Source organism: Phocoena phocoena, chromosome 16 (assembly GCF_963924675.1).
Source record: "Phocoena phocoena chromosome 16, mPhoPho1.1, whole genome shotgun sequence".
NCBI lineage: Eukaryota > Metazoa > Chordata > Mammalia > Artiodactyla > Phocoenidae > Phocoena > Phocoena phocoena.
The window spans coordinates 75,917,421-75,942,799 of record NC_089234.1 but is presented as its reverse complement, the minus strand read 5'-3'; the positions used below and the strand labels follow the sequence as shown (position 1 = coordinate 75,942,799).

Genomic DNA, 25,379 nt, shown 5'->3' with positions numbered 1-25,379 from the left:
CAATTCTGTATCCCTGTTTTTAGGTAAGGAAAGAAAAACTTGAAAAGGGTAAGTAATTTTCCTATGGTGAATGACACAGTGTTAGGAGTAAGATCAGGACTTGGGTCTGTCTGAATCAAAGCCCATGCTCTTTGTAATTTCTTAATGTCCTAAATTATCTTTAGTAATGAAATGTTATGAAATGTTTGAATTGAGCTTTATCTAATTCAATGTCATTCTATGAAGGGATATTTTCTCCTAGCTGAATGTATATCTAGTCATTTTTAATTAAAATATTAGATAATCAGACTGCTAATTTTAAGTATTATTTTTTTTAGTGAGAAATTTAAAACTGTCTAAGAGAATTATGTAACCTTTTCTTAATTTGATCCATTTTATTGACTTTTAAATAAAATACATATTCAAAGTCATTTAAGGAGTTCATAATTTGCTGAAATAACTCTCACATTATTCTATATTTAATAAACACTTAACATGCCAGTAAAGCCTTGGATTCAGTAGGTAACTGAGGGAGAGAGAATTTATATCAGTGGCAAGGGAAGCCTTGAATAAGTTGATCACAGTCTGATTCCCTTCCTTCCTTTGAAAAGGATAAATTAATTTTAAGTGTTATCAATAGTTTTTAGCATCTAATATGTCCTTATATTTCATAGCTACCCCGAAATTACTGATACATGGTAAATTTTCAGAAAGTTTTATTTGTGTGTTGTATTAGTACTTGATTTTTAAAATTTTTATCCAAATCCATTTATTCACGTGGCAAGAACTGTTCCTTAGGTCATCATGTTAAAAGAAAGAAAGAAAAAAAGTAAAATGTCCAAACTTATGAGGGAATTTACAGGGCTTGGGTTTTTTTTCTTGTTGTTGTTATTTTTGTCTGTACTGTTTTTAACTTCTTTTTAGTTGACAGATAATTTAGGTGTGTTTTTTTCAGTGGCAGGGAATTTGCTGTTGAAAGCACATGAGAAAGCACATGATGTTTTGCAATACAGAAATTGGATTTGAGGGTTAGTTTTTACCAGTAGCAGTAACACTATGATTGTCCTTCTTTTAGGTTTACCTTTCCAATTTTAATATAACTTCTTCAGTTTTTCACTTAGAAGACTTAAAAAATATAAGCGTTTTCCACTTACAGGCAACGTTCTGCATTAGGAGAGTGTCTGGCTGCCTTTGCTGGTGCCTTTCCTGTAGCATTTTTGGAAACTCATCTCGACAAACACAATATTTACTCCATCTACAATACTAAGTCTTCTCGAGAGAGAGCAGGTAACACAGAAGCATGTGCACTACTTGATATTTGAAGCTAAACCTTAACGACATTTGTTGTGTTTACTGACCGTGATTTTTTAATGGGCTATTTTAATTTATTATCTCCATGTCATTTGTTCTTAGGTGTTATTATTAGGAATTTTTGGGAATGCTGTATACTATTTCCGTAGTGTTTCTGAAAGAAAATTAGTTTAATTTCTTCAAAGTCAATGAGCCACAGACAAATTAACCCTCTTAATAATAAAACAGAATAATGAGCAGATATGGAAAAATAGGTCAATCTGATTTCTGATTCAATTATCTCTTATAGGTAGTGAGTAAGTATATGGTATTCTTATTTGTTACAGTTATAGATTTGTACCTTTCATTTCTCTTGGTTCACCGGGTGTGTCTATCTTATTGGAACAGTTTTATTCCATGTGATGTTTTTCTGATAGTTTGGTCCTCTAAGTCTGATAAAGTATATTTCATTTTAATCATTTTCCAAAAGCCCTCAAGAGTTTCCCAAACTTGAACAAGAATTATTAGCTATTCACAAATGCATACCTCTCGGTTGATGAGATCATTTCTCTGTGTAATTCATGTCTATATGGGAGCTACTGGTTACACTGATTTTATAGTGAATTTTTCAAGTAAAGAACCTTTTAAAAACTTGAATAATCGTTATTTAATTTGCCTAATTTATGATTCGAATTTCATATCACAGAGGAAGTTAAAGAAAAATATGTTGAATATAACTTAGCAATATTTTTCTACATAAGTTGCACGATATATTTGTAAACAGTAAAACACAGTTGAGTTTGGATTGTTAATTATCTGTGTAAGCATGTCTTATTAAGTTGTCTTATTAAGGATTTTTGATTCATTAATATTTTTGTAATGAATCAAGAATGAAGCAGATTGTTATTTTGTTACAGATAAGGAAATACACAGAGCAGATAATTTCCCCGCTTATTTTCTATAATACGCCATTTGCATAACAAAGGAAAGGAATTGCATTTAATGATTCTCCTTCATTCATTTTTTTAGTCAAGTCATTCAACAAATGATCATTGGTAGATGGAGAAGATGGTATATACAAAGATAAATAAGATTTGATTTTTTTCTTCAGGGAGTTTCTAGTTGCAGTAGAGGGAGAGAGACTGGTGAATATATGTGATAGAATTCGGAATAAAGAACACTGGGGACACAAAAAAGCAGTTTGAGCTGAGAGCACCTGGGAAGACTTAGCAGAGTTTGTACAGATGAGCCTTGAAATTAGAAACACTGAAAGTTTGGTACGTTAGGGGAAACTTCAAGTCCTTTGAGGTGGCAGTAGCTTTCAGGGACGAAAGAGAAAAGATGAGGCAAGAATGGAAAGCCAAAAAGAGGCGAGGTAGGCTTCCTGTGTCAGGTAAGGAGTGGGGACTGTACCAGGGCAAAAAGGATCCTTTTATTGGCTTTAAAAAGGGGAGTAACATGAGTAGCTTTGCATTTTAGAACTCCATCATGGCAGAATGAGTGTGCGTCACCAGTTAGAAAATGATTGTGGTAATGCAGAAGAAATCTAATTGGGCAAGACCCCTGGGATGGAGTCTATAGTGAAGAGGTTATGAGAAATCCTAGAGGTAGAATCATCTCCTGTAGGAGATGAAGGAGCATCACAGCCTAGAATTTCTCCCAGGTTTCTAGCCTGGGACACTCATTGGATAATGTTGTTCTCACGAGATAGTAGTGCAGGCCCAAGAGGTAGATTGGAGAGGAAAGGTCAAGTTTAAATTTAGACCCGTTATATTTTAGTTGCTTTTGACACATTTCTTATGAGACACACAAAAAAACTTTAGGGAATATGGCTTTGAGAGTTATTCTCTTACAGCAGAAGTCTGTAGCAATGGCCAGAATTGCCTAGGCAAACATATAAGCTGAAAAAGAGAAGTGAGTTCAAGATAAATCCCTAAAGAAAACCCATATTTAAAAGTTCAGCAAGGAGAAAAGAGTTAGCAAAAGGAGACTGACAAAATTCAGAAGAGAGTCAAGAAACGCTGAATGAGGGCTTTCCTGGTGGCGCAGTGGTTGAGAGTCCGCCTGCCGATGCAGGGGACACGGGTTCGTGCCCCGGTCTGGGAGGATCCCACATGCCGCGGAACGGCTGGGCCCGTGAGCCATGGCCACTGGGCCTGCGCGTCCGGAGCCTGTGCTCCGCAGCGGGAGAGGCCGCAGCAGTGAGAGGCCCGCGTACTGCAAAAAAAAAAAAAAAGAAAAAAGAAAAAGAAACACTGAATGCACTGAAGTTAAGGAAAGGGGGGATTTTAGGAAAAGGAACTTTGGTCAGTGATGTGAAACGCCCTTGAAACACTTAGTAAGATAAGGATTGTAAAAGAATAAATTCATTCAGTGGTGAAAAGCAGAAGCCTTCAATTCTGTGGCTAGCAGAGCACCTGGAAAGTTAAACAGTCTAGGAGAGAGCTGAGCACGTGTATAGGTTTGCTGCGGAAGAGGCAGTAGAGAAGGAGGAGCTGAAAATACAGTCCTGAGCAAGGTGGCTGCTGGAGGGTAGACAGCATCAGAACACAGGTGAACCATGAATGGGGACCTCAGAACTCCTGCTGAAAAGGGGAACAGATGTGAATGTGAGACCAGACACAGAAATCCTGTCCAGATGAGAGCAGGCAGTTGGAAGAAGAGACATCTGATATTCCTGTTTGTTCTGAAGTAGAAGGATCGGCCATTTGCTGATCTTCAGGTGGTTGGGTAGGGACTCGGGGGAAAAAGAAAGTTTGAAATACCTGCCACGGGAAAAGGGAGAGGCACAGGGGACTTTATTCAATATCCTGTGATAAACCATAATGGAAAAGAATATAAAAGTCTATATGTGTATAACTGAGTCACTTTGCTGTACAGCAGAGAGTGGCACAACTTTGTAAATCAACTACATTTCAGTTTAAAAAAAAAAAAAGGAGAGGAATCCAGCTGAAGGCATGCCAGGTCTGGCCGAGTTTTGAAGCCCAGTGTGAAATGGTTGCTTGTGTCTGTTTCGGGTCACTTCTTTTACTGAATACGTGTCATTTGTACGTGTGCTTCTCTAGCTCTTAATTTGCCAACTAATGTCGAAGATGTTTGTCCAAATATACCATCTTTGGAGAAACTCATGGAAGAAATTGTGGACTTAGCTGAGTCCGGTATTCGCTACACACAAATGCCACATGTGATGGAAGTTATCCTGCCCATGCTGTGTAGCTACATGTCTCATTGGTGGGAGCACGGACCCGAGAATAATCCAGGAAGGGCTGAGATGTGCTGCACGGCTCTGAACTCAGAGCACATGAACACGCTGCTGGGAAATATCCTGAAAATCATATATAATAACTTGGGAATTGATGAGGGAGCCTGGATGAAAAGGTTAGCAGGTAAGACTAGGAAGGAATGTGCCACTTCCATTTGTTTATTTCCAAAAAGATTTGAAATACAGAAGACTAAAATTTTTCTATCTCAATTTTTGTGAATATTTGCTCTGTGCTCAAAAACTATTCTGGATTACTTCTGTCATGCTTTTCTAAAAAAAAAAAAAAAGTAGATTTAATCAGACATTGGGTAACTTTCCATATAGTTACTTACTTTTAAGTGAGTAAACATTTTCTAGATTTGACTAATCTCGCTAAGATTAATCAGTGAACACAGCAGTAAGAATTAATGATTCTGCAGACAGAGACAAAAATAAAACTGGATTTGAAGCCACCCAGGTTTAGTCATCTCTCTTAGCAGGAATGGGGGAGGATAATCAAAAGATACAAATATTTACATTTAAGCTTCTCTGTCATTGCACTATTTATATTGAGTAATTGGAAGCAATTTGAATGCCCAGCCACAAGAGTATGGTTAAATAGGTTATGCATATCCATATACCAGAATATTATGCTTTTTTTCAAACATTAAGATTTCAACAGTATTTTATGATGTGGAAAATATTCAGAATATCATGGAGGGTTAAAAGAAGAACTTTAAAAATTTGAATTCAGAAGTTTACATAGGATATTACTTATTGGGAACATTTCCAAAAAAATACACCAATGTCTTACTAATTTGGGTAGGGTAATTATGGTTGATTTTTAACATTTCTCTTTTATACACTTCCCCAGTGTATGTATGTTACTCTTAGGGAGAAAAAAATTCCTTTTAAAATGGCCTAAAAAACAAACTTATGGTTACCAAAGGGGACAGGTGAGGGGGAGGGATTAATATATACACACTACTATATATAAAATCGGTAATGAACAAGGACGTACTCTATAGCACAGGGAACTCTGCTCAATATTTTGTAATAACCTGTATGGGAAAAGAACCTGAGAAAGAATGGATATATGTTTATGTATAACTGAATCACTTTGCCATCTACCTGAAACGAACACAGCATTGTAAATCCGATATAAAGTAAAAATTAAATTAAAAAAAATGGCCTAATCAAGTTTAGACCTGTTGCTAACAACTACAACTATTATTAAATAAAAGAGCAGTATTATATGTAATCTAACTCTTCCACTGGGACAAGGCTGGGGACAGTTATAATGAGATGGTGTAGTAGTTAAGTAGGTAGTGGTCTCATAGAAGTATTCAGTGGTGTGTATCTCTTCTAAAAAAGGGGCCGGGGGAAATTTTCCATTTGGGAACTTTTCTTCTTTGTGTGAAAATAATTGATTTCCAAAGTGAATGAATGTCTTTTTTTAAACTTCTAAATTAGCTGCCAATTTCTTTCTTTCCTTCTTTTCTGAAAACAAGGAAGCACATCAGTTTCAATTCAGTAATCATTTTTGAACAGCAGCTATGTAATTAGGTTTGGGACTAGAAAAAGGACTGAGGCATGGGCTGAATTCTAAAGGAAGTCATGTGCTACAGGAGAGGGAGGCCTAACCGTGCTGTACAATTGTGATGACCATCTAATCCTCATTTTAATGAATGTTTATGCAGAGCGGAATATTAATGTCTGTCTTCAAACAGTATTTTCCCAGCCTATTATAAATAAAGTGAAACCTCAGCTCTTGAAAACTCATTTCTTGCCATTAATGGAGAAACTCAAGAAAAAGGCAGCTATGGTGGTATCAGAGGAAGACCATCTGAAATCCGAGGTCAGGGGGGATATGTCCGAGGCTGAACTTCTCATTCTAGACGAGTTCACCACGCTGGCCAGAGATCTCTATGCCTTCTACCCGCTCTTGATTAGATTTGTGGACTATAACAGGTAGAATGTTCAAAAGTGATTTAATTTCTCTAATTCAGTCGTAACCTTACTGTGTTCATAGTCCCAGTGGAATTGCTTCTTTCACTACTTAGCAATGAGTTTGTTGACAATGATGACAGTTATCAGATGTGAATTTCACCAAACATCTTAAAATTACAATTGGAAATCCCATTGTGGAGCAGTCTGCCTTGTGGGTGTAAAAACTAGCACTTTGACAGTTACATGTTTAAGTCATTTAAAATGTTACAGCTGTACACTGGAGTCATTTATGAGCTCTGTGGACAAGCAGGCTCACCCTCAGTTTACTTGGTTTCACATTTAACTTTAGGAGTGTGATTTTTTTTTTTTTAATTAACTTTAGGGAGTAACTGAGACACCACTTTATTTATTATGTGATCTAGGGCAAAGTGGCTAAAAGAGCCTAACCCAGAAGCAGAAGACCTTTTCCGCATGGTTGCAGAGGTGTTTATCTACTGGTCAAAATCCCACGTAAGTAGGAAAATACTGACAGTGCTTACTTACTCTCTGGAATATGTCCAGGACTTGCAAAATTTAATGAATTTTCCGATCCCCTTAGTAAATACCTATCAGAGTGTTTCTCAAGGTCATCTCCTTAGTATCACTTAATTGGTCAGGAGAGAGACTAGGTTTCCCTGGGGAGTTTGATGCACTATAAGCCTTCTTTTGAGTTTTGTAATTTATCTTCAAACAATCACAGAGATTTTTAATTGTGCTGAGTATTTATCATAATCAGTAGGTTTTTTGATGCATGCCTAGTGTTAGTTTCAAGAATAAGAAAAAGAATCTGAATACGTGCTTTTGAATCTCATGGATATATTTTAAACACAAATCTGTTAATATATGTTATATACGTTCTAACCCAAATTTTTAAAGGTGAAACTATGTGAACAGCTGTAATACTACTAATAGTAAAATTAGAATGTTAATATGAGCTGAATGAAAATCGAGGCTTAGTCTATTCACTGTCCTTCATACAACATCTTTTATTACTCATCAATTATTAACATATTTAGATGCTTACTATGAAATTATTTTGCTTGGGTTATGCTCCTTGAAAAAAGAAACACGTATAATTAGATTGTTAACCTCTCTTTTAAAGCTCTGTGATTATTTCTGCTTTTATTCTGTATTTGCTTTCACTACTACCGCTGCTTAAACACTTGACTTTGCCAGTGTTTTTATGTTCCTAAATTAAAAATGAATAAAATAATTTTAGGCTATATGAAAAAGTAGATAAAATGTCTGACAGAATGGAAAGTTGCGTTGTAGTTGTGCATGCCCTTAGGAAATCTGTGTTTATCCCAAAAGGCAGTATATGCTTTCCACCAGGTAGTTGGTGTTTGAGTATTCATTCTACCCCTTGGTAGGCATGTGACTTGGTTACTTAAATTTTCTGAACCTTAGTATTCCCATCTTCGAAACATACATATTTCTATCTAGTTCCCAGAATTGTTGCCCCCAGCCAAGCACCCTCATTTGATATTCAACAACTATTTGTTTCCTTTCTTTATAAGTCTTATATACCAAATTACTCCTTATCTTTGTAGAAAGTTTGGGTTCCTTTGTAACCTCTATTACATGAACTACTTATCTGTGGTTTTAATTGAAACTTCCTTTGGGACTTCTCAGAATTTCAAGAGAGAAGAGCAGAACTTCGTGGTACAAAATGAAATCAACAATATGTCTTTCCTTATTACGGACACCAAGTCAAAGATGTCCAAGGTACTACTATAATCTGTTTCACTTTCTAGAAAATGTGTGAATATAACTTATGTTCATTAGTTGAATTGTTTGATATTTTTTAGATCTTTTGAAGGTTTGTAACTGGAATTTGATGGATTTGATAATATGTTTACTGATTAAACACACATACACACATAGTTTTAAGGGTACCTGGGACTTATTGTAATCAGGTGTGGCAAGACATGTAGACATGGAAATGACTATCATGGAGGAAGAAGATTTTACTCACAGTTCCCTGGAAACAGAAGGCACAGCGTAGAGTGAGGACACATGGGGAAGCACCAGGGTCAGCCACGAGGTGGAGGGAGCAAGGGGAAGATGTGGGCAAGAGCCTTTATTATGGTTTCTTTGGAAAGGAGCAGATGAGGTAGGGTAGACAGGTTTAGCACCGGCTAGCTTGAGTCATTTCAGTGGGCTCTGTTCAGTGGAGTGTAGGGACTGTCCCTAGTTGTCCGGTACCTGGCCCTGGGTGATGAGGGCAGGTGGATTGAGATTCAGGTAAAGGAGGTGATTGGAGGACAAGGACTCTGAATTGATTGGTTTGTATATGAAAGGCGTGCTTGCAGGCAAGTAATTTTCTATCTCTAGGAATTGACTAACTCTGGGAGGGGCACTCAAAGATCATCAGGGCCCACGATGTCAAGGCATCACAATAAAAAGACATGCTTAATATACACACACACTCACAAAATTGCCTATCAGTATAATATAGATATAATTAGTCAATAATATGTATTCATCAGAGAAAATGTACGTACATTTATGTGTGTCGAATAAATACACCGCCAAATAATTAGCTGCATTGTTTAAGAACCACATGGATGAATCTAAGTTCTTACATATGAAATGGAAATTTTTGTTTTCTCCATCACTCATGTTGGGGACTGGAGGACCTTTCAAGACACTGAAAAATATGTGCCTTTATCTTTTAAATTACCACTAAATAAGGAAATGAATATATTAGATGGGGTAACACACAAAATATGCTCCCAAATGGCCAAAGATGAAGAATAGTGTGGGACTGTGGCCACGGAAATCAGTCTCGACCGACTCAATAAATTATGGGAAGAGAAATGAACCCCAAGAGTCCATCTGACTTGTTTCATTGGCGACCACCAGGACAAAAAAAATAGCATCACTCAGTACTCTAGTCTTATTCAGAGTTGGAAATGCCATGTATTTGATACTATTACACATGAACTCAAAGCTAATGGTGGCTGAAGCTTTGCATGACTAGAACAGTTGTCCGACTACTACAGGCTATTCCTCTGTGGTGCTCTTGAAACACTCATAAAAGATGATAACTTTTCTTTCCTCTGGGTAGACAGTAAGCCTAAAGAGTGAGGAACTGCTCCTTCAGAAGATGCTATACTAAGAGTATATATTTCACAGGGATGTTCTCAACTGAAAACTGTTAGTGAATTACTCTGCTTTGTCAGTATGTTGTCACCGTAGGCCAGTGTTAACAAAGGCATAGAGGGAGGACATAAGAGGTCAGTGTTCTCTTTTGGAGGATGACAATGACTCCAGTGTATTATCAAACTCAGGATAAGTTAAAGGTCTTCAGAGCAGAGGTCTGCATACCTCTCTACAGACATCCTCTTCTCTCTTTTCCATCATTCTAGTCCAGCGATTCTCCAAGCATACACTCAAAGCATTGTACATCCTGTAACCTACTGAGGCATCTACAACCATTGACATTTACTCCTATTTTCAGGAAAAAAATCAAAAGTAATGGATAGGAGCATCTCAAATTTAATGTCGTCCCCCCTCCAAATTTTGTTAACCCTTTTAGTCTTTTTACCTATGACTGCTAACACTCTGAGACGAGATAGATCGCAAGTAACAGTAATACTGATGAAAAATTTAGAAATCAGCGACTATGCTTTGCTTTAAAAAAAATTTTTTGCCTGCATTATGTGCTTGACATTTTATATTGTGTAAGTACAATAAACTTTTTTCCTAGAAAAAATGTTTCTAGTTCAAACAATGGAGTCAAATGTACTCACATGTTACCTATATTGTTTTACTAAAGTAATCATGATATGCATGTGTCAACATTTGGATAGATTGGAGAGTCACTGGTTGGTCATAGCCGTGTCGTAACTGCAGTTGTTATCAGTATCATTGAGGTTCTCAGCTGACCACGGATGGCAAGAAGGATTCAGAAGTGGAAGGTAGTCAGGGGCTGAGTAAGTTCTCTCCCAAAAAGCTGTATCATTTGGGTCTGGTGTCAAGAATGGATACCAGTAGTGTGGCCAGAGGTCTTACATCTGAAACTGAAATGAACAGAGAGGTGTTCCCTCCTGAAATGCTGAGAGCAGAGAGATGCAGAAAGCTTCAGGGATTTCTGCGACAAGACCTTAAACCGTCTGTCTAAGGCGTCACAGCAGCCGATAGAGCCACCCTCCCAGAGTCCTGCAGGAAAAACGAACTCCTTTTGGCCAGAGATTGAGACCAAATGCAAACACCAACCAAAGGACACATTGTCACACATCAGTCTTCAGCCAGTCGCTTGAGCAGGGATAATAATCACTATTTGTATGGAGTGCCATTTCCCAAATTAGAAGAGTATATAAGTTGGCCAGCAGACCAATTTGGAATAGGAAATCTGGGATAGGGAAGCTCATTTTGACTTAAAGCAAAATATATGTAGCCCAGAGAGAGGCCAGTGCATGTATAATTGGCCATAATACTCTGGGAGTTCTATTTTTCTTATTTTTTGAGGAACCTCCATGCAGTTCCACAGTGGCCGAACCAGTTTGCATTCCCACCGGCAGTGTACAAGGGTTCCCTTTCCTCCACATTCTCACCAAAAACTTGTAATCTCTTGTCTTTTTGATGAATAGGCTCACTTTTATCCTTCATATGTCTAAATTTTCATAAATCATTTATGATTTTATGTCTATTTGGGGGGTTGTAGGCCATTTTCTTGTAGGAATATTAGAAAATTCTTCCCTTTTTCTTGGTCTTCTATTAAATTTTAGGTTATTTTAGGTGAACTTGTCGGAGCTATATTTGTGGTGCGTGCGTGTGTCTGTGTGTATGTGAGAGAGAGAGGCAGACAGACACACACACACACATACAGATTGATTTAAGAGAGAGGTCGTTTATCCGACTCTCCTCCTTAAATATGCTGTTGACAGAAATAATAAACAATCTGTAATAGGAATAGAAAAGAGTTTTATTTGAGCCAAACTGAGGGCTATAACCCGGGAGACACAGATTCAAGAAGCAGTTGAATTATGTTCCACCGTACTAAAAAATGGGGGAGACTTACAAAGGCAAACACCGCAAAATTACATAAGTTATTTGTCAAAAATTATGACAGGACCTGGCAAGAAGTAAGTGTGCTTGTTAAGTAAGGATTGGTCGGGGTCCGAAAGAGTTGCATAGTTACCAAGGAGGTCTTGAGACTACAGCGCTGCAGTTGGCAGCTGCTAGCAGATGTTTTGAGGATGGCTGGTGGTGTCCTTGAGACTGGTACAGTTCAGAAAATTCAAGTTCTCTGTGATGCAGGATCGTGTCTCAGAGCACATTCACAGTGGCCGCTGAGCTCCATTTTGGATGTCTGAGCCACAGTTACTCTATTTTCATTTTTTAAATGCATTTGTTTCTTCAGTGGTTAAAGCAGATGCACGATGCATGTTTGATGGGTCACAAAACAGGCTGTTCTAATCAGCGTGAAATTTAAGTTAAATCATGCGTAAGCCAGAATGACTTTCCCAGATCTCAATATGTGAAAATTTCTTCCCTCAGTGCCTACATATTGACCATGTTATTGTGTATTCATATCTGATTCAAATGTTAGGATTGAAAATGGACTGTGCAAATTCAGTAGTTTCAGCAGTTCTGTTCAAATTATTGAACAGCTCCTATGAGTAAGGCACAGTGCTTGGTTCTGTATATACAAAAAGGAACAAAATAGGTTTGGCCACTTCCCTAATGGAGCTCCATAGTCTGGGGAGGAAGTCGACACTGAACAAGGAAAAAAACAGCCCTTATACATGTACATGAGGATATTTGATTGCTCGTATGTTTAATTTCTTCATACCAACAGTGAACTATATCACCCATAAAAGTTCAAAGATTTGTTGACTGTTCTTTTCAGTTTACAGATTTCCTATGGTATAGAAAGCAAGATGATATTTTGAGCATAAGTAGGAATTAATTTATCTAGTACTTCTCAAAACTGAGCAGTGTAGAGTTGCCTTTAGTGTTGATTTAAATTATTTTTATTATAAGGTTGCTTAAATATTTATAAATATCAAGCCAGGTATAAGCTCCTTCTACTTTTACAACAGTAAAACCAAAAGACCTTTACAAGTTAAAATCAAAGAAAACTTCAGCACCAGTAAAATTTAGACTTTAATGTATGGAGTAATATTGTTTTGCAAAAACTAAATTACCAGTATTGGGTAGAAATACGTTTGCATAATTTATATCAATTTCCTTAATTTTTAGGATGGTGGTTCCTCATTTGGGTAATTATTTTTATCAGTGTGGTTAGGTTACCTTTTAGCAGAGAGCTCATGTAAAACCACTGATTCATTATTTTTATGGGTTAATCAATTTAATAGTACAAATAATTATTCACTGTGCTTTTTCTACTAAACTTACCGAGAGTACTCTCTTACAAATTGGTACAGATAAAAGCGGGATCCACACAATAAGTACATCTCTTTGGAAAGTGAATATGATTCTTATAACTGTGGTTCAGATATTGTAGGTTTGATATATCAATATATACTGTATATGTAATAATATAATACATTATATAATATATAGTATTAACATATCAGCTACCATTACCATCTGATTTCAGAGGTTTCAGTACTTTCACTTTGCAAAAAACTTCTTTCATTATCACGTTGTGATATATTTTGCCTTCTTTTGGGGAAAGCAAATCATTTGTATATTAAATGATCTTCTGAATTTCTCAGCCCAAAACTACTACAATATATCATTATCATAAAACTATCTTCAATGTTTGATTTATTACTACAAAGAAATTTAACATGCACGAAGAAGTGGATATGGGACAGCTATTTTCACTTTAACATTAGAACATGTCCTCACTACCCAGTGAAAATTAGACTCCGTCATTGGAGGTGACCCTGGCACAAGCACAGTTTTCAACAAAATCACTAGAGAACCCTGAAGTATTATGGCTGTTCTCAGTTGTAAACAGGTTATCCAGAGATAATCCTGAATATTTATGTAACACTGATTAGTATATTATGTCTAGATTAAGGCCCTGGGGAGACAAGTGTTCAGCCTGTATAAAAGGCAAATATATGAGAGTTTTATATATGCTGTGTGTGTGTGTGTGTGTGTGTGTGTGTGTGTGTGTGTGTGGGTGGGTGTGTTGCAAAGCAAGCATTTGTCAAAGCAAAAACCATTTATTCTTAATCTTTTTTTTCCTGTTAACCACCAAAAATCATAAAACATGCAGTATCTGAAATTACCATGGATTTTTCATGCATCCATATGCCTCTCTAAAATTACAATGTGCATTTTCCTTCTAAAATTATATAGAGGGAATTCCCTGGCAGTCCAGTGGTTAGGACTCAGCGCTTCCACTGCCGGGGGCCTGGGTTCAATCCATGGTTAGGAAACATGATGTAGCCAGATAAACAACAACAAAAAAAAGAAACAAAAAAATAAACCTTTTTTCTTTAAAAAATAAAAAAAAGATTATCTAGAAATGCCTACCAGTAAATTCTAGTGATTTGGGAATCTGGGAGTAGGACCTAAAATCAGCAAGAGATGCTGAGACGGAAAGAGAAAGGGTGTCCTCAATGGGATTCCTAAACAATAGGGACCAGCAGAAAACGAGAAGAGGAAACTACAGGCAAGTTAGAAAAGGCTCATAGTCCTATGAGGCAAGACGTCATTGCAGATTCCAACACTTACCTTTGTTCTGTAGGCAGCTGTTTCTGATCAGGAAAGGAAGAAAATGAAGCGCAAAGGAGACCGGTATTCCATGCAGACCTCTCTTATCGTGGCAGCTCTGAAGCGATTACTGCCCATTGGCTTGAACATCTGTGCCCCTGGGGACCAGGAGCTCATTGCTCTGGCCAAAACTCGATTTAGTCTGGTAAGGCTCCTGTTCCTACCAGTGGGAATGATCATTCAACCTCCAGATGCTCATGTGTTTGGATTCCTTCGTCTCACTGCTCTATGTCAGTATTTCATTTGCATTGAATGCTTTATTAAGCAATTTTTCTGCACAGGCCCTAGGACTCAGACACAAACACTGCCTAATATTTTTTTTGGAGGCTGTTTTTAATTTCTAAATTACGTTAATCACCCCCAGGGCATATTCAGAAACCAAAGAGAAAAGATGGCAACAAGTCACTGGTAGTGGAAAAAAATGGATTTCATATGAACTATATCAAATTTGTGATGAGAGGTATCTGCAGATTTATGAAGAGTGATTTTGAATGTTAGATGCATAATGTATTGTGCTGATTGTTGTTAGATACGAATTTGACTTTTGAATCAGCAGCTTTTCTCCTTTGTGAACATCAGGATTGAAGTTCTCAAGATTTCTTGATGGTCTCTGGTTTTCCTCTTCATGGTTACACAGAGAGGATGCAAGTTTTCAAAAATATACATTGGGGTTGCTGTCTTTTATTCATGTAAGTTGGAGGACATGTTCTCCCTCCCATGTTCCCACACTGAAGCACCTCTCTGCATATCCAGAGTTTGAGACCCTACCCTGAGCAAACTGAAGGGAGATTGTAGGAAAGGGAGCTGCAGAGATGCAGGCCCATTGGCTTTTGTCTAATATTTCCTTCTCAGGATATGCTCCTCAGTATTACTGGATCCTTGGGGATGTTATCGGGTGCTAACATGACTTCATGGAGATTTCAGAGAATGCTGGAGACATACTTCTGTTTGAACCCAAGGGAACATGCTTCTGCCCTACGTCTTGTGAACTGGAAATTCAGTTGTCTTGAGTCTAGGGCACTTTCACTGGAGTTAAATTAGGTGGTTGTCTTGTTTCAAGTCACGGCAATATCAAAGAATTATCTGAGCGATAAGCCCCAGATATTAATTATCTGAGCGATTTAATACATTTGTTGCATGTATTAAATCCTATAAAGACGTTTGTTCAAACATATACTATTTCAAGAGGTTTATTTCTAATGACTTTTGACAGTCACTGCATTGTAAGACTTCATTTAGGTAACATTTATTTCTTGACAGAAAGACACTGAGGATGAAGTTCGAGATATAATCCGCAGTAATATTCACTTACAAGGCAAGGTAAGCCCAATATTATTAGAAAGCACACTTAGCGCCTATAAAGTAGTTAATCTCTCTTTAGAAGAGTACTACAAATAATGTTACTTTAACAAGTAAGGTAGTGAAAATAGATCATCTTAATCAGTCATTATCCTGCTTGCAAATCCTTTTGTATTAATGACTCTCAAGATAACAAATGATGTATTTTTAAAGGAGATCATCGGAGATTGTCAAACTTTGAAAAAAGATGTCGCCAGTTGAAATAAAGGTTGGGAATTTCCTTCATATAGCTGAGTTTGAGGACCTTTGGGACGTGGAGACAGGTGTCTATGAAAATTTGATATTTTACACCTAGTGCTCAGAAATTAAATAAGTGTATTTGAGACATTAGTACATACGAGATAGCAAGAATTAATGTAATAGCAAAGCCAGTGTACATTTAGAACAGAAACATGAATGGAAACCAGGATAACACATATTTTCTAATGGTGGGTAAAAAATTTGCTCAAAGTAGTTTTTGTAGTCCAAGCATTTACCATTATTTGGAAATGCTTTCACAGTAGTGGATAAACTCTTCATTTGTCTACAGGACCTGTTATGTAATATGAGAAGTCTATTATTTATTATTTTGACTCAACTCTTTGCTTCTATTCAGATGTCCCTTCTGAGGATTTTTTTTTTTAGTTGTGAAAACGTCCAAATGTCAAAAACTAGTGGCTATAGTATAATGTATCCCTTACTGGGTATTAAAATGTTTCTTTCCAAAGATCCAAACCATATTTATTTTATTGTAACACTTCGGAATATAATATGATAAAGGTGCGACATGCTTTTACAGTACTCACAATGCACAAGTATTATTTAGAGCAAATTTCATGTGTACTTTGTTGTGTACTCAATTATCCATTTAATTTTAACTTGAACAGAGTAGGAGATTAATTCCTGTAAGAGCACGATCTCTTTGCAGATAGCAAAGAGATTTTTAACATTATTCAAAATGTGCATAAAGGCTTCAGCTGAACCTCAATTTTATACTACATGCATGGGCACTTGAGGCAATCATGTGCCCCTGGAAAGATCTCGGGAGCCCCAGGGAATTCGAGACCACACTTTGAGAACTATGGTCCCACATAGAGAGAGTATTCACTACCTCGTAAGAAGGGGTTTATACCACTCCCAGGAAACAGTCAAATAAAAGTTATGTCTTGGGGCTTCCCTGGTGGCGCAGTGGTTGAGAGTCCGCCTGCCGATGCAGGGGACGCAGGTTCGTGCCCCGGTCCGCGAGGATCCCACATGCCGCGGAGCGGCTGAGCCCGTGAGCCACGGACGCTGAGCCTGCGCATCCGGAGCCTGAAAGGGAGAGGCCGCAACGGTGACAGGCCAGCATATTGCAAAAAAAAAAAAAAAAAAAAAAAAAAACAAAGTTATGTCTTGGATAAGCAGGAGGAAATTCTTCCATTATATTCTAGAGGTTACTTGTAGGGATACTTTGGACAATGTATGCTGTGTATTGAGGAGTCAGGAGGAACAAAAAAGCTGAAAAGGATGCATATTTATAACCAATATTTCACCTCCAAACGAATGAAACCTGAAAATAAAGACATAATGAATACTTATTCTTTGTGACATTTCATTCTATATTTTTTAAGCTAGGCGTAAAACTAGGCCCCAAGACCCTCATGTATATAAAAATAGGCCCCAAGGCCCTCCTGTATATACAGACTTGCAAGCAATGAGTTCTTTTGTTCCCAGCTCTTTCTTGAATACATTGTCTTGAAATTGTAAGACTGGTAGTCCTGAGGACAAGAGGGAGTGATTGTATGTTAGAAAGAATAATATCTAGAGGTACCAGAGTCCTCAGATGAAAAAAGCATATGGAGGAAAACATTTTGTTTTATCAAAAGACAAATGGTGTTGACAAGTCGTTCAGTGCACAGAGCTCTATCTCTGTTTGCCTGTAAGATGAAAGTTATTTTTAACATTTCAAACTACACTTTCTCAGGCTAGGAGTTGTGAAGTTTTAGATGTTGTTTGTGTACTTCTGCTTCATTGCCCTCTGTCTCCCAATTTTAAAGGAAATATTTAATGGGAGGAGAAACATACGAGTATTGCTGTGCCCGTTTTTAATGACATAGTTAATCTAAATTATTTCTTTGAAGTGCGGTATCCCTGGAAAGATGCTTGTCTTTGTCAGTTTCTATGGTTTAAAATAATATTTCTTAAAAACATTCAGAATTCCGTTGTATCTTTCACTCGGGAAGTTTAACAGTATTAAAAAATAGAGTCTGTAGATTGGTTTATTGCAAGAATGTGATTTTGTAGGCCTTCGTTGCTTTATATTAATTGATATCTTTGTTTCAGTGAGACTGAGCTCTGTTGTAGCATCCTTGTATTTATAGATAAATGTGATCCTATATCATGGCCTCTAAAGTAAATATGTGAATCTCTCAGTGTTTGACTGTGAAAGGAAAAGAGAAAGATAAAAGATTGCTTTCCCTGACCATCTCCAGCTCATCCTTAAATCCTAGTTGAAACTTCACTTGTTCAGGGAAATCTTCCCAACCACCAACAGATTAGGTTAAATCTCCAGGTACCTTATATTTCTTTCTAGTAGCCCTTGTCACAACTGTAAATGTTTGTTTGATGTCTTCCTTCCTCACCAGACGATAAACTTCATGAGTACAAGGTACTTACTTCTCTGTCTTGATCTCTGCGTCATGTTTTCACCCTGTGCTATGCTCAATAAATAGCTATAGATTGACTCTTCAGAAGTGTGTCTTCCCCTCTTTACACTGTATTTTTTGAACGTTTTTCTTTTTTTCTGCAGGTGGAGGATCCTGCTATTAGATGGCAGATGGCTCTTTACAAAGATTTACCCAACAGGACAGAAGACACTTCAGATCCTGAGAAGACAGTGGAAAGGGTCTTGGATATAGCAAATGTGCTTTTTCATCTTGAACAGGTTAGATTTTGTGTTGATTCAATCACATTTGCCTTAACCATAAGAAATATTTTTTTAAAGGATGTGTGTTAACTTGTTAACTGTGGGCCAGAAAACATATATATCCAGCATGTTCATTACAAAGAATCTATGACTTGGGAGTCCTTAGTTTCTAATCAGCAGCATTTCCAAGCTTGTAATTTTTGTAACCATGGATAAATAATGTATTTGGGGAGATCAAGGCCTCTGTTTTATAGTATTTTTCAAAATATTTCTAAAATTAAACAGATAATTAAAATTATATAATTAATTTTAAGCCATTCTAACAAAAATTTGAGGCGTTACACCTGATTTCAAGTGTTTTATAACTGTATTATTTTTTTATTGTTGCTCATCAAAACATGTTTGAGATACTATCTTTCCCTGGTCTAATATTTGAATTTTGAATTTAAGGTCACTTATTTAACCTTTCCTTTGAATATTTTTGAGCTAATTTTTCTCAAGTTCAGCAATATGTTACATTTAGAGAAGAGCAGTGCATTGGTATTAGAGCCATGTGAAAATAATGTTTTTATATCATTTTTCAGTTGTATTCTATTTTAAGCTACAAAGCTTACTGTGTATTTGATTTTCTTATTTATTACCTTTGCTCAAGAATTCCCAAACCAGTAATATCCGAAACGTCATCCATCAGTGGATCGTATTTTTGTATAAGGGATCTTCTGGCTTAGGTAAAATATCTGCAACACAGAGACAGTCTCTGTTTCTCACGAGGTCCACTCAGCAAAATAACACCAGACTGAGGGTGCTCAGTGTAAACCCAAGAGTGTGCTCTGTCACCGGGTCTCCATGACAATACCTACCTGACACGGAGGGGCGGTTATTTTACACTGAACATAAAATAATGAAATGCCCCATGTCACCTCAGGATGTTGTCATCTGAATGTTTTGCAGAACTTACTAGCATAGCAATAATAAATGTGTTTCTTCGATTCCTATTTTATATTATCTGATGACCTCCTATCACTGCCCTGGCCAATTAAATAACCGAAGGGTATATCTAATGTAGCATCCTCTTACTCAGATGCCCCCCAAATGCTAATAACTTCCCCAGTGCCATGCAATTTATCACTACGCCTGATGAGATTAAGCTAGGATACTCTTATACCATATGGCTATCGATATGTGTTTACATTATGTAACACCATAATATTAATAATATAATATGATAATAAAATATTATTTAGGCAACTTAATGGTTCTCTAAATATTTTCATGAAATATTAAATAAATGATCATCCATCAGCAGATGACAAGATTTGAGGTAATGAAATGTTAAGTGATATATAAAGTCATGGAGTTGTGTTTCCAGAAGTATATACATATTTAGGAAGATTACTCAGTGATAATTAAATGGCTCCTAGAGGACCATTTCTGACAGCATTACTCTACCATGAGTTTTTAATTCTTCCTGGTTTTCATGCACATATCTGGATTTGCTTGAATGACTTTTAGATACATTAAATGAAGTTTATTGAACCCTGTTTTATTATAGTCATATGTTATGTACTCATAAATACATGTGATCATAATGAATGATGTTATTTGTAAAGTGGTGAGATTCATTTTACTGAGCAGCTGTTTATCCCGTGAACATTTCTTGCATGCACTACCGTATGGCAGTATTGTACTCTGCTGGGGACTGAATTCTGTCCCTCTACTCAAGTGGCTTGTGCTCTAGTGGAGTATATGGCCACATAGATAAATATGTAGTGATTTAGATGTACCAGGATACAAAATGTACTGAAGAGAGAATAAGAGGAACCCAAACTTACTCTAGCCATGATGAGGGTGATCCCTGTGTAAACCTTAAAGAAGCAGGAATTATCTAGGAAAAGGTAAGAGGGTCAGATTTTCATGGCCAACTATTCTTCAAAATGTTAAGAATATGAGTAAAAAGAACTCATCACTTATCAAAGAATAGAAAAGGGTGGAAGATATCTGTGCGCAGAATTCATGCCTTTAACACCTCTATTCTAATGTTAATTTGTGAGTCATAGAATAGTTTGCAAAGAATATTTTCGTTTGCCACACTAGGTGCAAAAACAGTGGGTGCAGAGGAAAGACTTCATTTGGCTCAAGGGTCAGCGACCTTTGCAATTGAACATTTTGTACTGTACATCTGGTCATTTTTCTCAGGACAGTAAGCCGTCTCCTTGGAATTTTCTAATACTCAAACTCCAGACAGGCTAACACAGCAGCAAACCCAGGTGTTCAAACAGTTACAAGCCACATCTTGATGTTCACCCTTGGATCACAGATCTTAACAACATCTGTTTACTTGATTTATAGGAAAATTCACTAAGGTATTTCCTTGTTAATTATGTTTGTTGACTATCACCCATGTTGATCAGAATGCCATATTCTAGGTGAATAATACTACCCTTGCAGTGTCTCAACAATGTTTTGTTTTGCTTAATATAACCAAGAAGAAAATTGAACTGGATAATTATCAGAAAGTGTTTATTGATCCTATAGAAGGAAGAAGATCACAGAAATAAGTGCTGTCAAATTATACAAATTGTTTTGTTAAAATTTCCAAACCACTGTAATCCAAACATTCTCAATGTTTTCTTCAGGCATTATTACATTCATATGTTGACCCTTTACTGCAAAGGATAATAAATTTAGTTTTGCTTTTTTAGCTAATGTAACGTTTTTATTTCTTCCAGAAATCTACATGTATGCGCCGGAGATATTACAGTCCGGGAAGTACAGTGTTCAGTTGCCTAGAAATTACTAATTAATGTAGAATTCTATGCTGGGATTTTTTTCTCTCTAATACTTACAATTAATCTCTTCTTCTTCTTGAAATTCCAAACACCATTAGCTAAACACATAGCTTGCTCGCATCATTTACTGCAACTTTTGAATTCTCATTTGTCCCTATCTAACAAAGTAATTATATATTTTAACATTTTTGCAAAATTAAATTCTTTTACTCACTCCTACTAATGTGTTCAAAAAGACTTGTCATCTCTCCATCCTGTTATATCAAGGAACAGTGGACTTTTCGTTAGAATTTTCTTTAAGGAACAGTGGACTTTTCATTAGAATTTTCTTTAACTGCCTCTGTTTATGTTTACTGTTGTAGCTCTTATGATAAAATTAGTGGAAATGGATAAATAAATAATAATAGGTTAATTGTTTTGCATAGGCAAAAACTATGTTTTGGCACCATAACTGAATTCTGAAAAGGATACAAAATTGTTTTATATAGAATAGTTTTATATTTCTTTGATTTTTAAAGATGACATAGCTTCTAAAGTATACAGTGTTGGGAAAATATTACATTTTTACTAAGGAAAATATGTAACATTTGAAACTATTTCAAATTTAGCATTGGGTAACTTTGAGGACTTGGGTTTTCCCATAATAATTGTGAGGTACTTTTGGGATTGAAATTCTAAAAGTTTTTAGCTGAAAGATGCAGCGGTATTTTTGAGGGCCTTTGGGGGGTTAAATACATATGTCTTTGTGTCATTCTACCTCAGGTCGAGCATCCTCAGAGATCAAAAAAGGCTGTGTGGCACAAACTGCTCTCTAAGCAGAGGAAACGGGCAGTGGTTGCCTGCTTTCGGATGGCTCCTTTGTATAATCTGCCAAGGTCAGAATTTCTTTAACATTTATAATGGATTAAAGTTATTCTTCCCCTAACAAGTGATAGGAGGCATCTACCTTAGCACGAGAACAATAGTCCAAAGAGAAGGATGGACAAGACTTATTGGCTCTTCTGTGTAATTCTTGACTTTGTTTTCCTTTGTCGGGTATTCTCATTGGTCTGTAATGTCATTATTAAATGACTTTAATAATGTTTTTTAATGAAGTATAGTTGTGTTAGTTTCAGGTGTTTCAAGTGATTCAGTTATGCATTTATAAAAATCTATTCTTTTTCGGATTCTTTTATAGGTTATTACAAAATTTTGAATATAGTTAGTTCCCTGTGCTATACAGTGTCTTTGTTGTTTATTTTATATATAGTAGTGTGTGTATGTTAATCCCACACTCCTGATTTATCCCTCCCCACCCTTTACCCTTTGGTAACCATAAGTTTGTTTTCTATTACTTTTAAATACTCAGGAGGATCTGCTCACATATGTGAGGCAGGATAGAGTAATTAGGAACTCAGTCTTGGGGGGTCAGACTGCCTTGATTTGAATCCTGACCTCTCAGCTTATGGATGCATGACCTTGGTCAAGGTTCTTACCTGACTTTGTACTGTAAAATTTGCCTCATAGACTTGTTCAGGTTATTTAATGGGTCGAAGTATACACAGTGCTTAGAACTGAACATAACACAAGCAGTGTTGATTGTTGTTTATTATTTTTCTGATGATTTAGCCTTTGGGGAAAAGAACTGATATGGAACTAACTTATGGGAATAACGTGAACACGTTTGACAGACCCATCAACCTTCTCCTAGAGATACAGGAGATATACTTGTTAAAAGAAAAGTAACCCGTGGCATTGAAGTCTAGCCCAGGGTACCATTTCAGCCTTCTTGTGATTCTCCTAAGAAACTGTGCTGTTTCCCACTCTGAGCTTTATACAAGTGGCATCTTCCCCATGTCTGTTAGACAAGTCTCAGCTCAGCTGCATCTCTTTTTTGGACCATCTCTGACCAAGCCACGCCCTTCTACTTCTTCCAAGTTAAAAATGCTTCCTCCTATTTGTTTCTAGGAAACTTTTAAATACCTCTAGTTGTGGGCACTTTCCTATAGTATTGGGGCTGTTTGTCTCTGTGATTCAGACTTTGAGATCCTTTAGAGCTATGTTCAATTTCATATCTTCAGCACCTAGAGCACTGACTTTCAGTAAGTGTTTGAATGAATGAATAACGTAAGTTGGGGAGTAAAAAAAAAAAAAAAACATAACTCCTCCCTGCCCCCTGCCACTGACAAAGCAAAACAAACAAAACTTTTCCATTTCACTAAGGCCGGTACATTCCTTGCCATCTCGTCACTCACTAAGTATAAAACGTATTTGAGTTCCTTCTCAAACCACGTGCTGCTTCTAAATTCTCTGGCTCAATTATGGTGTCACAGTTTAGTCAAATAGAACATTGACCTTGAATTCATATTCTTATTTCTTTTCTGGTTCCTCCTATACAGACATTTTCCAAGTTTCATCAAGTTTTTCTTTTCTTTTTTTTTTTACAACTCTATTGGATTATAATTGCTTTACAATGTTGTATTAGTTTCTGCTGTGCAACCAAGTGAATCAACTATGTGTACACATATACCCCCATATCCCCTCCCTCTTGTGTCTCCCTCCCACCCTCCCTATCCCATCCCCCTAGGTGGACACAAAGCACCGAGCTGATCTCCCTGTGCTACGCGGCTGCTTCCCACTAGCTATCTGTTTCACATTTGGTAGTGTGTATATGTCAGTGCCACTCTCTCACTTCTTCCCAGCTTACCCTTCCCCATCCCCGTGTCCTCAAGTCCATTCTCTACATCTGCGTCTTTATTCCTGCCCTGACACTAGGTTGATCAGTACCGTTTTTTTAGATTCTATGTATATGTGTTAGCATACGGTGTTCAGCTTTTCCTTTGAACCGTTTCACGTCACCATCCTTCCCTTCAAGGCCACCTCTTCAACTCCCTTTATTGACTCACATCATGTTGGTGACAGCAGATTCCGAGCTAGTTTCTACGATGTCACGGAGTCTGCCGTTCCACTGTCTCGGATATAACGTATTCAAAATTGTACCCCTTATTCCAGTGGGAATATTCTCAGACCTGGTGCTTTTAGAAAATACACTCAAATTCGCTTGAGAAATAGCCAAGCCTCAACCTGTTGAATCAGCATATCTGAAGGCTTAGCACGTGTACTGTTTAAAAGCTCCACAGGGGATTCTGATGTACCAGTAAGGTTGAGCCGCTCTCGTGCAAGAATTTATGGCGAGTTCTGGCCGTTCCATCTGTGTTGATGGTTCTTCTCCCTGGATTTCAAGACCCTTCATAAACCTGTCTACCTTTATGTCTCATGATTCCTTAGCCCGCCTTTGATACTGTTAAGCTCTGCGTTCCATCCTACAATGGCACCGGCTCATTTTAACACGTCTGGTATTCTCTTATGATGTTCCCTCATTGACATGATTTTCTTAGAGTGGAACCTTAGCCATAGATCTCATCAATTTCATGATGAGTTTACTTATGGTTTTAGTCTTCACTGGTCTTCTCTAATTCGTAGGCAACCACTTATCATCAGTATTCTAGGATTTAATCTTTGGATATATACTCCCATAAGGTTCCCTTAATACATTTAGTTTTGTAATCCTCAGGGTCTGTATCTAATGCTAACAGGAACATTGGCTAATTCCATAACATCGTTTATCCAGAGCCACTTTATGTCATAAGAGCTACCATGTAATGAGCATCTATCCAATGTGCTTTACATTCTTTATCTCAGTTTGAGTCTCACAAAACTGACACGTAGATGGGGTTATCCTAGTTTTATAAATGAGAGAAGTGAAAGTCGACAAAGTTGGATCACTTGACCAATGTTACAAAACCTAGAAATAACTAAATCCATGTCAGTGTGTGATCTGAGAAACCTTTCTCTGTCCTCTGTGATATCTTGCTCTCCATTTGAGAGTGGGAATTCTATTTTTATTTTATTCTTTGAGTGCACAGATAATCCAGCGATAAAGTGCTACTGAATACCTTTTCACTTTAATTAAAAATAACTGTTTGAAATTGTGCTTACCTTTTAGGCATCGGGCTGTCAATCTCTTTCTTCAGGGATATGAAAAATCTTGGATTGAGACAGAAGAACATTACTTTGAAGATAAACTGATAGAAGATTTAGCGGTACATTTTTAATGGGGTTAGAAGATAAAAGAAAGTCTGGGCTTGGTGGAATAACATTGGTGTGA

General features: G+C 37.0%; 1 protein-coding gene across 1 annotated transcript in view; it reads left to right on the top strand.

Moving 5' to 3' along the window:
* Positions 1 to 25,379, top strand: part of RYR2 (ryanodine receptor 2) — a 515,056-nt gene that overhangs the window by 383,511 nt on the left and 106,166 nt on the right. The window contains exons 68-77 of the mRNA XM_065893933.1: positions 1,136 to 1,266; positions 4,335 to 4,655; positions 6,241 to 6,481; positions 6,883 to 6,970; positions 8,132 to 8,224; positions 14,175 to 14,345; positions 15,461 to 15,520; positions 18,327 to 18,461; positions 21,995 to 22,107; positions 25,218 to 25,314. Coding sequence (XP_065750005.1) covers positions 1,136 to 1,266; positions 4,335 to 4,655; positions 6,241 to 6,481; positions 6,883 to 6,970; positions 8,132 to 8,224; positions 14,175 to 14,345; positions 15,461 to 15,520; positions 18,327 to 18,461; positions 21,995 to 22,107; positions 25,218 to 25,314 — 1,450 coding nt within the window. The remainder of the gene's footprint in view (positions 1 to 1,135; positions 1,267 to 4,334; positions 4,656 to 6,240; positions 6,482 to 6,882; positions 6,971 to 8,131; positions 8,225 to 14,174; positions 14,346 to 15,460; positions 15,521 to 18,326; positions 18,462 to 21,994; positions 22,108 to 25,217; positions 25,315 to 25,379) is intronic.